Consider the following 15,989-nt stretch of genomic DNA (forward strand, 5'->3'; position numbering starts at 1 on the left):
ACAGGCTATGGACTATATTAGGCGCCCAATCTTATGGGGCTCCCAGAGGCTTATTTATATGGATTAGTAAAGAAAACCACTCTACCCAACAGGACTCACTGCTCAGTCCAGGAGATCTCATTAAGCACCTGTGATGCCCAGTTTCCGTTCTCAAACTGTGGATTTTTCTCTCTAAAGATAACATCCTTGTTAACAGCAGGATATGGAGACGAAAGATAACAGACCTGATTATCCACCCATCAGCCCTATTAGCCCTCTGCAAGTTTTTGTAGACAGAGCCCTTACTTCTCTCTAAAAGTACAGTTTCAAGAAGTTAAATGAATAGAGAGGGCTGTTGGGGTGGAGCAGTTGGGGTAACGACAGTTCCCTTAGTATAGGGTGGATGCAGGCAAGTCCTTGTCCCTTCAAATTGCAGGCAAAAACTCTTTTACACTGAACAGGTCTTGTTTTTAACATGAGTTAGCAAAACAGACTTGAAGCTCAACACAGAATCCAACAATGAATACAGTGCACATAGGAAAAATATAACAAGAACACTATTGAGTGGTTATACTTGGAACAATTCAGTGTTTTAAAAGGCCAGCACAATAGGTACCATAAAAGATTCCACACTGTTCTATCTATAAGCATTTCTGAATTTCATCATCTTGAAATTAATTGCATCATCTAGGAAATTTGACTGCCATATCATAAAGCAATTGTGGCTTCACTGGCTCAGCATCAACCTCTAAAATAAAACTACCATATTCTCTCTGAAAAGCCACATGAAGTGGCTTAATTTTTAGAATAGTGGCACATGCAGAAGGAATGCATACTACTTTGGGAAAGTAATGTCATGTAAAAACTGCAGTTTTTTCTTAAGATACTATGTATTCCTGTGATGCTGCAGAAGTAGAACTAGCTGGTTCATTAGTTTAAGTCACAAGTGTTTTACAAAGCATTCCAAATTTCTAAATCACTTCTCACTGTATCATCCTGTCATCAGTTGTGACAGGAAATGGAAATGTGGTTAAAAAAACTCATACTAAACATCTTTTTCCACCTGAAAAGAGTAGGGTTATAGACACACATTACTTTACCGCGCTCCCCCTGGTTAGAGTGCAACCAAGTTGGTTTGAAGGCATGGTCTCCTACCCCCAACCTCCTCAGGAACCTGTAAGTCAGAGGTAGACAATGTTTTTTGGCTGGAGTGCCAAAAAAACTACAATGTCTACCTTGGAAGGCTCCAGAGGGCTGACATGCCGGAGCCTGGAGCAGCTTTTTGCAGCTGGCCCATGGCCCGTGGGCAACGGCCTTCCGGGCCCCTCTGCGGTTGCTGACCCTTGCTGTAAGTGCTGGCATCAGCTGAAAGTGGGCTCTCAGCAGCCTTTCTGCCCAGTGGCAACAGCTAGGAAGTTTATATGAAGTAGCTTGAGCACTGGATATTCACACCTTTATTTACTCCACACCACGTCTGGTGTGAAAACAAATCTTAAAACATAGTACCAAGACATTTTGCTACATTAGAGAGAATTATGCAAGTTCTTCCCAAGTGTTGCATTTTTAAATGTTACCTACGTTATTGATATATTTTCCAGTAATGCACCTAACATTTAGCAGTAAGGACTACAAGAGTGCACTAGTTTACCAGCTTGTATTTCCTCCCCACATCAGCAAAAAACACCACAAATTAAGGTGCAGATAGCAGAAGAGATAAAGATAAGAAAATGCCAAGAAAAAAAACAAAAAAAAAGACAGGACACAGAGCCAGGTATGACCAACTATAAAAACAAACAACAGAAACAAAATATTTTTTGCAAACAGTTTACCTAAGACTGAATTCTTACAAATTTTAAGAAACACAGATACTAGGAAGTTATTTGAGATAACAATGCACTGTTGCCCTGTGCATCTGAAAATGTCTTTACTGAAGGGTTAGCTAAATCTAGTATGTGCAATGGAATTACTCTTCTCAAGCTAGTCTAGCTTGTTTTTTCTCAACCCTAAGTAGCAAGTACTCCCTAACTTCTGAAAATGTTATTAAGTACCCCAACACTCAATTTTCCAGGGGATTTTATATTTACAGACTAATATGCGCCATATGTTGGAAGGAGAGCTATGTGACATGACGGATGTCTGATCTGGTTGCCACCTTTTACACCAGGGGTGCACAACTCAAGTATATACCTGGGCTAGACGTGATGTTGGCCAAAGCTAGGAGGGCTGAACGCCAAATAATTACTGGGAAATTTAAAGTGCTGCACAATGCACGGCACGCCAAATTTTTGCCATAGTTTTGAGAGGAGGAAGGGGCAAGAGAGAGAGGAAAAGAGGGCAAGAGAGAGACAGACAGAGGCAGCTGCTGCCAGCCATGGAGCCTGGGCTGTTCCCAGCAGACAGCTGGGAGGCTGCAAGCAGCCCGGGCTCTATGGATGGCAGCAGCTATCCAGAGCCTGGGCTGGTTGCAGCCAGGAGGCTGGAAAGAGCGGAGGCTCCAGCATCGCGCACCTTGGAGCAGATGTGGGGGGCGGGCCCTGAGGCAGCACAGCCCAGAAAAGCCCAGTGCCGCTGCCAGGCCCCACCTGTAGCCAGCCTGGACTCTGGGCAGCTGCAGCAGGCAGGCTGCAAACAGCTGCACAGGGCTCCGCAGCCCTGGCATCTGCTCCATACTCAGAGCAGAGAGTTGGAAGGAACCTGAGTAGATCATCTAGTCCGACCCCCTGCCATGGCAGGAAAGAGTACTAGGGTCAAATGACCCCAGCAAGGTATACATCTAAACTCCTCTTAAAGACTCCCAGGGTAGGAGCCAGCACCACTTCTCTTGGAAGTTGGTTCCAGATCCTAGCCACCCTGACCGTGAAGTAGCGCCTCCTGATATCTACCCTAAATCTACCCTCTGCCAGCTTGTGACCGTTATTCCTGGTCACTCCTGGCAGTGCTCGGTGGAACAGGGACTTCCCCAGTGCCTGCTGGTCCCCCCTGACTAGTTTGTAACAGGCCACTAGATTTCCCCTCAGCCTTCTCTTGTGGAGGCTGAACAGGTTCAGGTCCCATAGCCTCTCCTCATCAGGCCTGCCCTGCTGTCCCCTGATCATGCAAGTGGCCCTCCTCTGGACCCTCTCCATGTTGTCCACATCCCTCTTCAAGTGCAGTGCCCAGAACTGGACGCAGTACTCCAGCTGCGGCCTGACCAGTGTTGCATAGAGGGGGAGGATTACCTCCTTGGACCTGCTCGAGATGCATCTGTGGATGCATGACAAGGTACAGTTGGCCTTCCTGACTGCATCCCCACACTGCCGGCCCATGTTCATCTTGGAGTCAATGATGACTCCAAGATCCTTTTCCGCCTCTGTATTGACAAGAAGGGAGTTCCTCAGCCTGTAGGTAAGGTGCCAGTTGTTCCTCCCCAGGTGCATCAGTTTGCACTTGTCAGTGTTGAATCCCATCCTAATCTCATCCGCCCACCCCTGTAACCTGTCTAGGTCCGATCAGAGCCTATTCCTCCCTTCTAGCATGCCCACATCCCCCCACATCTTAGTGTCATCAGCAAATTAAACAGGGTGCTTTTTACCTCCTCATCCAAGTCACTGATGAAGATGTTGAACAGGGCGGGCCGGAGGACTGAGCCCTGCGGAACCCCACTGCCCACATCCCTCCAGGCTGAAAATGACCCATCCACCAAACTCTCTGGGTGTGGCCCTCCAGCCAGTTGACCACCCAGTTGACTGTGTGGGTGTCAACACCACAGTCCCCCAGTTTCTTAATGAGAACGGGGTGAGAGACAGTATCGAAGGCCTTCTGAAAGTCCAGGAAGACTATGTCCACTGCTACCCCTGCATCTAATGATTTGGTGATCTGATCATAGAAGGCCACCAGGTTGGTCTGACAGGACCTGCCACTAAGGAACCCGTTTTGGTTGCCCCTAAGCATGACCTCCCCTGCTGGCTCCTCGTGGATATGTGCCAGAATAATTTTCTCAAAAAGCTTGCCCAGGATAGAGGTAAGACTAACTGGCCTATAGTTTCCCGGGTCCTCCTTCCTCCCATTTTTGAAGATGGGAACCACACTGACCCTCTTCCAGTCCTCTGGCACTACACCAGAGCACCACGAGTGCTTGTAAAGTCATGCCAGGGGCCCTGCAATGACCTCAGCCAATTCCTTTAGTACTCTAGGGTGGAGAACATCTGGACCGGCTGACTTGAATACATCCAGTCCCTCCAGAAGTTACCTAACTAGTTCCTCACTAACCCTTAGCCTAGCTGTGCCTCCCCTGGGGGCTGGGGGGGCCCCAGCAGGGGGGTGACTGTTCCAGTCCCTGCTTAGGAAAATGGAGGCAAAGAAATTGTTAAATATGTTGCCTTTGTCATCTGGTGTGACGACCAAATTTCCTAACATGTCCTGCAGAGGCCCCACATTACCCAGAAGAATTTGAGGCCTCCTGTGGATGTGTGTACTGGCCCCCTAATCACAGCACTGCCCTGGCCCCTGCAGCAGCCTGTGGCCAGCTTGGGGGCGGGCGGACGGGGGAGAGGGCGAGTGGCCAGACATGAACCTGGCAGCTGAGGGAATGGTGGCGCCTCCTGGCTACGGGAGTTTTTGGTGCCCGCATACCCCCTGCCTGTTTCTCACATACCCTCAGGGGTATGCGTAGCATGGGTTGAGAAACTATAGTCTAGCCTAATGGAGAGCAGCCGCAGTGTGAAATGACACTAGCTGCTGCATCCATGCCAGCACTAGGGGCATGTCTATACTGCAGTCACTGCTTTATGTAGACACTCCTAAGGGCATGGACAGATATAACTTTTGGAGCAACGGAGCACTACGGAAACGTTATATGAAGTGAAGGGACTAATAACACACGGCACCATTGAACTACACATCGGTCTGAACCGCAGGTTAACTTTAAACTAGCCAGCTGCACAAATATTTATCCAACTCCTGGAGCCTTTCTGTGCTGCTGAGAAGTAGACCTGTGCTGTGAGGTCTCTCTCAGCAAACTCCCATGAGAACCCAGAGTCTCAGGATCAGCAGGGTCCTTATGAGAAGGCATCGGAGCAGCCACACACAGCACCTGTGTGAGCCTCAATGATGGCTCTGCCACTTACAGATTGCATTCAAACCTGTCCAGGAAAAGGCAGCTGCCTCAACTTAAAAACACCTTCACACTATAGCTAAAGATTTCTGCGCCTGCAGGGAAGATGAACCCAACCCTCAGGGCAGACCTGTTGTGCTCTCGTGCCCCAAAATGACAGCTTTTCTCATTGCTTTTATTAAGCCCTTCACCGTAGCAAGCAAGGGGGCTCCGCCTCAGAGTTTATCAACCCATGGGTCATGACCCAAAAGTAGGTCACAAGGATTTGAGAGGGTTGAAACAAACTTTAAAATATTGACTCTCCTTTAAAGGAGAAACATGGGAAACCCTGGCTTTCCCCTTTGAGCCTCAAGGGGCTGCTTGGGGCCCCACTCCCCTACCCCTCACATGCAGGGAACAGCAGGTCAGGACTGGCCATTGGTGTTTACGAATGGGTCCAGGTACAAAAAAGGCTGACAATCACTGATCTACACTATGGATGATCTCACCTGCACCGGGTGTGTTGGGGGGGGGGGGGAAGGGAGGGGGCAGGTAAACAGAGGGGCTGGCCAGTCCCAACCCAGCCCTGGAGGAAGAGGCAGCCCCGATCCAGCCTGGGGGCCCCAGCCCCGACCCCCCGAAATATGGCACCAAAGGACCTGACTGGCCCCCATGCCCCCCATGGAGACAGCCGGGTCCCCCGCGAGGCCGGGGGGGGTGCTGGCCCCGCCGACAGTCGGCAGGGGTCGGCCCACAGCAGCCAGGCCCCGAGAAGGGGGTAACCCCGCCCCCCGCTCGCCAGGCAGTGCGACGTGTCATAGCGCCCTGCCCTCCCCCCGCCACTACCTTGTTAGTGGGAACGGAGCGGAGCCGCTTGAAGATGGCGGCGATGTCCTGCTTGCTGGGCTCGCACATGATGGCGATAGCAACAGCAACAGCGATGGCAGCGGCGGTGACGGAGGGAGAGGAGGCACGGGACAGAGGGAGCTCCCGGAGCCAGTGGCGGCGACCGCCCACGAACACTGCAGAGCACGCGACACCGCGGCGGGGCCTGCGCCTCAGCTCAGCCCAGGGGGGCGGAGCCTCGGTGGCCACCTCTTTCCTCTCACGTCCGGTCCCGTTTCCTTGGCGATGGGGAGTTTGGTGCATCACCCGGCGCCCGAGATATAACCGTCACTGTTGGCTCCCTGTGCGCATGCGCATTGGTGCCGCCGCCGAGCGGCGCGCCGAAGAGCCGTAGAACAGCCTCCACGCGTGCGTAAGATTGGCGGCGACCCTCTTTCGCCCTGTCCCCCGTCGAGCTCCTGAAGGCAGGGGTGCGGACAGCCTGCCTTACCCCAATGGTTAGCAAACCCCAGCACAATCAGTCTCAGAGCAGTCTGGGTTTGCACTCGGGCCTCTTGTCCAGTCTGAAAGAAGAGCGCAGGCCCTGTAGCAAACCTCACTGACCCACGAGCAATGCAGTGGAAGCGCTGGAACCTTGCCTCACATCAACCGCAGCTAATACCACTGAGTTGTCATTTAGGCCTAATCTACAAGCACCTGTGCTGGGCCTGTCCCGATACAGGGCCTCATCAACCCCCTTATCTGTTTTTGAGCCTCAGACCCAGGATAACTCCATGTCTACCTCTAGTCCAGTGGTCACAACCAGTGGCTCTTGTTGGGGAAATTTGATCAGCTATTGTGTAGCACCCATACACCGAGGAACAGCACTGATCTCGTCCCTTTTGCTGGGCTCGTTCCTAGCCGCGATCAATTAGGCAGAGAATGAGGGAGTGTTGGCAAGATGATTTATTTCTCTGCAGAGGGGTAACTCCATGTCACAAAGACAGAGAGCTCCCCCTGAAGTGAGTTTACAGCTTGGTATTTATACGTTAAGCATTGCATTGCTTTGTTGTTGTGTGGCATATTACAAAATTACAAAACACAGTACAGAGCAAGCTTGGGCTAGTTTAGACTGGTTTTGCGGTTACACATTACTGTCAGTGAGAAGTACACGTCCCTTACTGTCAGCAAGAGACGATCTTTAACCTTAGGGGAAAAAAGATCATTTGCTTTTTCAAGGGTCATCTGCTTTTTATGATTGTATTCCTGTTTTGTCTTATACTCTTGATCCACCAGTAGATCTTGGAGTTGATCCAGGGCTGGGTAGGCACACGAGTAGAGCATGCACGTGCGTGCCCCAGCCCAGCAGGTCAGTCCATGGAGGAGAGAAGGGGCAGGGGCTACATGGAGGCCCCCACAATGAGGGACAGTGCTACAGAGCAGGAGCAGGGGTAAGTTGAGTGGGTCCTCAGCCAGGTGGGACTTAGCTGCTGAGGAGGCGCACCCCTAAATAATTTTCCTCCCTCTGCCTCAATCTGCCCCACACTTCCATCCCCACAGACTTACCTGCTTGTAGAGAGGGAGGGGTTGGTGGTAGCACATGGTAGATCTTGGCCACCAACACTTTTAAATGCCAAAGGTTATCTACTTACAAAGGCTGGAGACTACTGATCTGGCCCATGAACAGCAGCTGCCCCAGGAGGTGATGCATCTGGTACAGCCTAGGAAAGGGATGTTCTGCAACAGGAAGGAGACTCCAAGCACTGCTGAGTTCCATCAGTTAGTTAGGTAAAAGGTTTTGATCCAACAGATAGTTCCCAGCCCCTGGGTGGGCAGATTAATTTAAATACTTAGTCAGACTCAATTAATGGTGTCACGACTTAACAGTAGGAGCAGCCCCAGCAGCTGGATGCAGGTAAATCTATGGGGAGCAGGGGTTGGAGGGCCAGGAATTGGGGACTATCCAGGGGGGTTCTGTGCGTGTGTGGGGGGGGAGGGTATGTGGAGGGGATGGATACGTGAGCAGGGTGGGTGCCTACCCATGCTGGGGGAAGCTGTCCAGATGCCAAGGCTGCAGCAGCACAGGAGCAGCGGGGAGCGCATCTGCCCCTCCAGTGGGACAGATGACTCCCTTGAGGGCAGCATGGAATGCCGTGTCTGGGCCAGTGGCACAGATGAAGAAAAGGAAGACCTAGGACAAGATGGACCACCAGCATCAAAGACTGGATGGGAGTAAAACTGACTGATTGTATAAGAATTGAAAAAGACCAGGAACAATGGAGGGAAGTTACTGCTATATCAAAGATGCCCCAATGGTTGGTGCTGCCTCGGGCCTGTTTGACCGACTGGCTGAATATCACATTTGCTTTATTTATATGACAAATGCCAACAAAGAAATTTTAATAAATTCTGAAGCAGGTTTTTAGAACTTCGTGAAAATAATCATTATTACAGCTTTCTTTTCTAATTTAGGACAAAACCAAAATGTTGAACTGTCAGAATTTCCCATAGAACAAAGCCTTCTATGTTTGCTCAGCTATTCAGGATAGATCCACAGTACTAGCAATGCAGTGGCTCACAAAGAGGTAGCTGGGGAGTTTCCTCCCTATTATTAAACCTAATCCACTCGGCTAAGTGTTACAATCTCATCCAGTCCAGTTGCAAATTTTATCACTCTTAAAATTACTTCTGAAGTTAGAAATTCATTCTTAGGTACTTATATGGTCCCCATTGTTTAATTAATATCTAAATCACTTCATCATTAATGTATGCATGAACTTCTCCTTAACACTTTTTTGTAAGGCAGGAATACTGCTAGCTCCATTTTTACGGACAGGGGACTAAAGCAGAGAAGGTCTGATCCAAATCCCATAGGAGTTAGTGGAGGTCTTTTCATATACTGTACTTCAAAAGGTCTTCCTAGATTCTACTTAAGTGGATTTGTGTCAGGCACACAATGACTAAAGGGCCATAATTTTACATGTTTATTGTAACCAAAAATATAAATAGGTGCTTTGCTGCATTTGCAAAAACACCTAGGCACTAACTTGTCCCCTCCAATACATTTTCACCTCAGAGATATTTTTTTAAGTTTGATACAATTCTGGTTCATTGCTGTTTATAGTTATCCAAGAATGAAAAAGAAGAGGTTTTCCCCAGCTTTGAATTTCAGCTACTTTTCCCACATTTGGATAAACCAAATTCCTTATTCAATTAAACTTCATAGCTAGTACTGACAGTCCTTACTGCAGCTGCCTGAGATATATTTGAGAAATCATACTTGGTACATACCGCAATTAAGTCTGTAAACACAGCACTTACAATATTACAATACCACATTCTCTATAATTCACTAAAATACAATAGTTCAGATGTACATATACATATATCTGAATAGGTTACACTGACATTAGAATTTCTTATTTCAGAAGGCCAAATTGCCACCAGTACCCATAGATTTCAGCTGAACACAATCAGATACTTTGGTTAAAAAGGCATATCCTGATGTGAAGCAGTGCTGCCAATTGCCCCAAAGAGGTGGAGGGGAACCATTTTCTGTGGAAGGAAGAAGCGCAGGTGGATCCACATTTTTGAGGATCCAGTGGCAAAATGGGAGAAAGAATGGTGGCTTTCTATCTCAGCAGATCTGCTGCTGCTGTTACTCCAGCTAAATATAGTTTGCTAATGGTGTTAGTGGTGACTGGGAACTGCCCACGGACACTGCCAGTGGTGTTGACAGCAGAGGGAAGGGAAAGTGGGGGGCAAGCAGCAACTACCTGTAGGCACCACCAGCAGTGGTGCACCTTTTTGCAGGCACTGCCGAAGTCAGAGGGTGCACATGCACTTGTGTGCACCTATGCTGCACGGCTGGCTGGGACACAGTGTGCCTTAGCACAGGGGCTCCACAGCATGTGGCTTGCACTGCTTTTTTCCAGGGTGTTATTTTTTGCTACTGGGAAATCCTTGTAGCAAATTTGGCCCCAGCACTGCAAGTTAGCAGCACAGTGTGTTGGCTACAAAGGACCAGCCCATAAGATCTGCATCTGTCCAATAAACTAGACTTTTATGATGAAGTCAGACCATAAACCTTGGTGCTGATCCCCTCAAACACATGCACACACACACTCACAGTAACTAGCTATGAACACTAAGCACCAGTGTCAAGATATACCTGTCCCCAAGCGCTGGAGTCCACCGTCAGTGGCCAGTCGAGGCTGCTTTCAGTGCGATGTTGCTTCAGAAGGGGGTCATCGGCCAGTCCTTCTGGCTGGACAGGCAGAGCACTGGTCAGGTCAAAGAGGGTGCCATTGGAGGTCATTCTTCACTGCCTCTTATCCCTCTCTAGCAGACTTTGGTGACTCCCCAATTCTTGGGCTTACCCAATCCAGGGGTCATTGACCTTGAGGGACATCCCTCTTGGTAGCTGCTGGATGGCAGCTGTCAGCCCCAGAGGTCACATGCGCAGGTACGTGCAGTCTTGGGAGGCCATTGATGAATTTTGATTGATTCACTGCCGTGATCCTCTGGAAGTGGTTTATCGGGGGTCTCTCAGCCCCAAGGGTTGATTAGTTCAAACCAGGGCTTTAGTACCTTTAACAATGAAGTTTCAGGGAGTTCCTGGCTCTGTATTGATTCTTTCCTCTCCTTAGTCTGTGATATGTAGGTGTTAATTGCTGCTGGTTAACTTGCTTATCCAGACTAGCTACTGTGTTACACAATCAACCATGATTCATTCAGGGACCTGCTCCATACAGAGATTCCTGCCCTTGCTAACATTGCCACATGGTACAACTTACTTTTAAACTTAAAGTACATTTGTAAAAGCATCTACAAGCTCTATTTTCGCTATAAGTGCACCTTATATAAAAATAATAATATAAAAGAAAAAGAGAGGAGGGAAAAAAGGTAGAAAAGCGAAAGCATCCCAATAAGGGGCAACTACTGCAAAAGGGACCTTTGCCATATGGAGGAGCTTCACATTTGGGGGGTGGGGGGCAGGCAAAAAGGTTTCTTGCTACAAGTGCACTGATTAATATGCAGCTCATGCAGTTTGTGGCATTGCAGAGGATTGCAGAGCCACAAACGACATGTCTGCAGGTCTGGATCTAGCCTAAGTGGCCAAGGGGCACACACAAGCAGGGGTCACACCAGCATGAGCCATGGGCCCCAAGCCATGTAGGCACCCCTGCTGCTGCACTACTTGCCTACAGTCCCTTCCTCCCCCACTGCTGCTGCACTGGCCACCCATGCAGGCTCCCCCTACTGCTGTTGATGCACTGCCTGCATGCGTGGAACTTGATGCACCCTCCACTCACACCCTTGGGCAGTGGCAGGAAGTGGCAGCTAAAAGAACAGGGGGAGCCCAGGGATCCCAACTGCTGCTGCACCTGCAGCAATAGCAGGAGCAGCAACCAAGTAGGAGCCTAGGGTCTCAATTTAACCCTGTGTGGTCTGCATGCAGCCCATGGACCACCTGTTGGACAGCCCAGTCTTAAAAGATATTGGCAAATAACATAATTTGTCAAATAAATGTGATTTATGCCAACAGGGTTGTTTTTGACATTTTACACATTTTTCTGTTGTTTTTAAGGGTCTGAGATGGGAGAGAAGGATTTAAATATTTCCTTCCAAATCTTGGTTTTCACTGCAAAACCTGCAGTATTGTACCTGAACCAAAAAACCCCTGGCACTTCAACAAACTGATATAGTTCTTCTGTCTGAGCCACACTGAAGCCATCAGCAGAATCCATCCCTACATAGAGAGGTGGATCTCACTCCAGCCTGACTGTTAATATGAAACGTGGTGGTGTCACCTGTCACACTGTACAAGATGCTCTGGATTGCTGGGTATGAAGGCTTGGCAAGCTCCCATCTTACACACTGGCTGGACCTTTCCACCTCGTATTGGGAGATGGGCCCACCACTCTCATACTTAAGAGTGCTTTCTTGGGGAATATGCAGTTCCAGGACTGCATGCACCCAAGGGTGAAGCCTGGCATGTGGAATCAGAAAAGTACAGACAAGCATGTGACCTAGTATTGATGCAGATTCTTATACTTATCACAGTGCACTTCTTAACCAGCAGAATTAGTTCCTGTAAGGATTAGAAATAGTCCTACAGTATGGTAGGTTCATCCTGAAATGAAGTCCAAAGTGGCTCCTATGAACTTGAGCCTGCACTGTAAACTCTGGTATGTTCATCAGCAGACCTGGAGTGACAGCACCACATCATACTTTACAAGGTGATGTTTGATTGGAAGAGGTCCCTCTCACTAACCAGTCATCAAAGAAGGGGCAAGAGGCCATTACCTACAACAAAGGTTTAAGGCTAAGACTGAGAGGTTACCGGTAAACTCTTGAGCACTCACCACTCTGTCGTGGTAGTTGTCCTGATTCACTGCTCAACAGAATTAATTTTTGTGCAAGGAACTGACAGCTATGTGGAAATTAGCATCCTCTAAGTTTAGAGATATGATCCAGTCCTTCCACAGCCTAGATTGAGTAATGGCTGCCAGAAAGACCATCGTAACGTGAGCCTGTAAATGAAAGCATTTAGCTTTTTTAGGCCAAAGATAGGACAATATCTCCCCTTTGTCTTTGGAACCATGAAACAACCATTGCAGAGACTCTGTCCCTAAGATGTAGGGACACTTCTAGTGCCCTTAAAGATAGGCAAAAGTGTACTTCCTGTGTGTAGCAAAATTTTGTGAGAAAATTCCTTGAAATGAAAGGCAGATTTGGAGTGGGAAGTGAAATGGAGTATGGTATATTATACAGTTGCAATATTACATCTAGAGTCTACTAGTCCAATATAATTTGGAACCCAACCCTAGCAGCCAGGAAGAACATCTCAGAACAACTGCCATAGCCATGAATCACTAGGTAGTTTTAGCAGTGTTTAGAACTACTTGTAGGGAAGGCACTGCTATTGCCCTCTACAATAAAAGTGAATAGGGCTTCTTTTTGTTCTGTTGTAAGGGATTCTGCAACATTCGTAATATGCTTGTACATGCAGAAACTACCTTATTTGTTGGCAGAGGTAGAAATCAGTAACTACATTGAAAAGCTGGTGTGGGAGTGTGCATGGAATTCATGCGAGTCTCTAGTAACCATGTCAAAAATAGATTGCATGGACTTCCACATGAGATGCAATTGTGGCTAGGTTTCACCAGAGGCACAGCAGGGTGGCCCCAAAGCACAGGGCAGCATGGGCTGCTGCTGTGCTGATTGCAGCAGTGGCTGTTCTCATGCCCTCCAACAAAGGCAGTGCCTGGAGATGCAGCCCCCCCACCCCCATAATTAATAATATAGGGCTTCATAGTCATTGCATGCCCCAGATGTGAAGGACCTGACTACAGAGCATTTCCCAAGAATATGAGATTCTCTTAAACCAAGCATATGAAATGCCCATTCAATGCAGACCTAGTACCACTTCAAAGTGGGCACAACTTAAATGCAGGACAGTAGGAAGAAGCAATAGAAATATTACTTTAAAAATATTACTTTCATAGATTTCATAGACATTAGAGCTGGAAGAGACCTCAAAGATCATCAAGTCCATCCCCCTGCCCCAGGGGCAGGAAGTCAGGGTCAAAGGACCCCAGCAAGATAAGCATCCAAGCATTTCTTGAATGAGTCCAGAGTAGGTGCCTACACCACATACAGAGGCAGTCTATTCCAGGTCCTGGGGGCTCAGACAGTAAAGAAATTTTTTCTTATGTCCAGCCTAAAACAGTCTTGTAGGAGTTTGTGACCATTGGTTCTTGTTTTTCCTTGGGGCACTCTGGTGAACAAATGTTCTCCCAGATCCTGATGAACCCCTTGTGTACTTACAGGCAGCCACCAGGTCCCCCCTGAGCCTGCACTTTTCCAGACAGAAGAGTCCCATGGCTCTCAGCCTCTCTTCATAAGGCCTATTCTCTCACCCTCTGATCATACTCATGGCTCTCCTCTGGACTCTCTCAAGCTTCTCGACATCCTTCTTGAATTGCAGAGCCCAGAATTGGATGCAGGACTCCAGGTGCAGCCTCACCAAGGCTAAGTACAGCGGGAGGATGACATCCTGAGATTTACTTGAGAAGCATCTATAGATGCAAGCCAGGATGTTGTTTGCTTTACCAGCTGTGACATCGCATTGGTGGCTCATGTTCATCTTGTGGTCAATCATGACCCCCAAGTCTCTTTCAACAGCAATGCTAACAAGCGGAGCACTGCCGAGCCTATAAGTATGCTGCGGGTTCTCCCCCGCCCCCCAGGGTGGAGTACTTTGCATTTATCAGTATTGAACATCATCAGATTTGGGTCCACCCACTTACTAAGCTTATCCAAGTTAGCCTGGATCACTAACTAGCCTGTCCTCAGGTGTGGACACTATGCCCCAAAGTTTAGTGTCGTCGGCAAACTTACCCAGTGAGCTTCTAACATCAATGTCCACATTGTTGATAAAGATGTTGAAGAGAACCAGTCCAAAGACAGAGCCTTGGGGGATGCTACTGGTCACAGAGTGCCATAATGACTCACTGCCATCAACCACTACTGTCTGGGTCCAACCTTGAAGCCAATTTCCCAGCCATCGGACTGTGCTGTAGCTGAGACCACAGTTGTCCAATTTTTCTATGAGGAGGTCATGGGACACCAAATCAAAGGCTTTTTCAAAGTCCAGGTATATAACATCCATCTCTTCTCCCTTGCCCAGGGGTTACATCACCTGGTCATAGAAGGAGATGAGATTGGTCAGGCAAGACCTACCCATGACAAACCTGTGCTGGCTATCCCTCGGGATGTTGCCCTCAGCCAGCTTATCCAGAACGGTCTCCTTGATAATTTTCTCAAGAACCTGACCAGGGATTGAGGTCAAGCGGATTGGCCTGTAATTCCCAGGATCTACTTTCCACCCTTTCTTGAAGATGGGTATCACATTGGCCTTCTTCCAGTCTTCAGGTACTTCACCTGAGTGCCACAAATTTTTAAATATTTTTGCCAATGGTTGGGCTATGACACCTGCCAGCTCCTTGAGTACCCTAGGGTGTAATCTGTCAAGACCAGCTGACTTAAAGATGTCCAGCCTCTCAAGGTAATCCTTTAGTAGGATCAACACTGATGCTGGGTATAAATACACACTCACCCTGGCCATCTCGCATCTTGCTAGGCAGGACGTTTCAATTGGACTGATGAAAAACCAAAGCAAAGTGCCCATTAAGCAGGTTGGCCTGGGTGTCGGTTATCAGCTGTCCAGTTTGGTCTAGCAGGGGTCCAGTGTCACCCTTGCTTTTTTTCCGACTCCCTACATATCTGAAAAAGGAGTTTTTGTTATCCTTGATAGGTGAAACCAGATGGAACTCGGTTGCAACCCTGGCTATCCTGTTCTGCTCCCTGCAGGTACAGACCAGTGCCGAGTACTCCTCTTTGGTGGTAACTCCAACCTTCCATCCTTTATAAGTCTCTCATTTGAGGCATAGGAGGTCCTCAAGTTAACTGCTGAGCCAAGTGGGTTGCTGCACCCTTTTGCTACCCTTCCTCCGAGATGGGATGGCCATCCCTTGTGCTGTCAGGATTGCTCCCTTGAGGAGCAACCACTTCTCTTGGACTCCTCTTCCAGTTGAGTCATGGTCCCTTAGGGCCTTGACAACAAGCCTCCTGAGCTTGTCAAAGTCAGCTTTCCTGAAGTCGAGGACTTCAGTGTTGTTGACTGACTTGGCAGCTTTGAAATGGATAGTAAAAGTGATCAGCTCGTGATCACTGTCACCCAGCTTACCATCAATTCTCAGGTCACTGACTATGTCATCCCCTTTGGCCAGTACCAGGTCCAACAACGCTTTACCTCTCATCAGCCCATAGACTTCTTGAGTCAGGTAGAGCTCATCCACACATATGAGGAAGCTTTGTGACCAATTAGATTTGGCCAAGTGCTCTTCCCATGACATGCCCAGGTAGCTAAAGTCTCCCATGACAACCATGCACCGAGATCATGCAGCCTCAGCCAGTTCCCTGGCAAATTCCTGGTCTAGCTCTTGTTTCTGGTTAGGAGGTCTACAGTAGACTCCTACCATGATGTTCCCTGAGCTACATTCCCCACATATTTTGGCCCAGAGAGACTCCAGTCATCCTTCCTGGG

At 48.4% G+C, this 15,989-nt stretch overlaps 1 protein-coding gene across 2 annotated transcripts in view; it reads right to left on the minus strand.

Moving 5' to 3' along the window:
• Positions 1 to 7,775, minus strand: part of ARFGAP3 (ARF GTPase activating protein 3) — a 62,032-nt gene extending 54,257 nt beyond the window's left edge. Inside the window, exon 1 of one of the 2 annotated variants that reach the window (XM_090043720.1) lies at positions 5,897 to 7,775. In XM_090043720.1, the coding sequence (XP_089899846.1) occupies positions 5,897 to 6,199 (303 nt within the window). In that variant the 5' untranslated portion in view covers positions 6,200 to 7,775. The remainder of the gene's footprint in view (positions 1 to 5,896) is intronic. The other variant, XM_090043721.1, reaches the window with a different exon arrangement.
• Between the last annotated feature and the right edge of the window lie 8,214 nt (positions 7,776 to 15,989).

Source organism: Crocodylus siamensis, chromosome 4 (genome assembly GCF_052110815.1).
Source record: "Crocodylus siamensis isolate JL-2025a chromosome 4, ASM5211081v1, whole genome shotgun sequence".
Lineage (NCBI taxonomy): Eukaryota > Metazoa > Chordata > Crocodylia > Crocodylidae > Crocodylus > Crocodylus siamensis.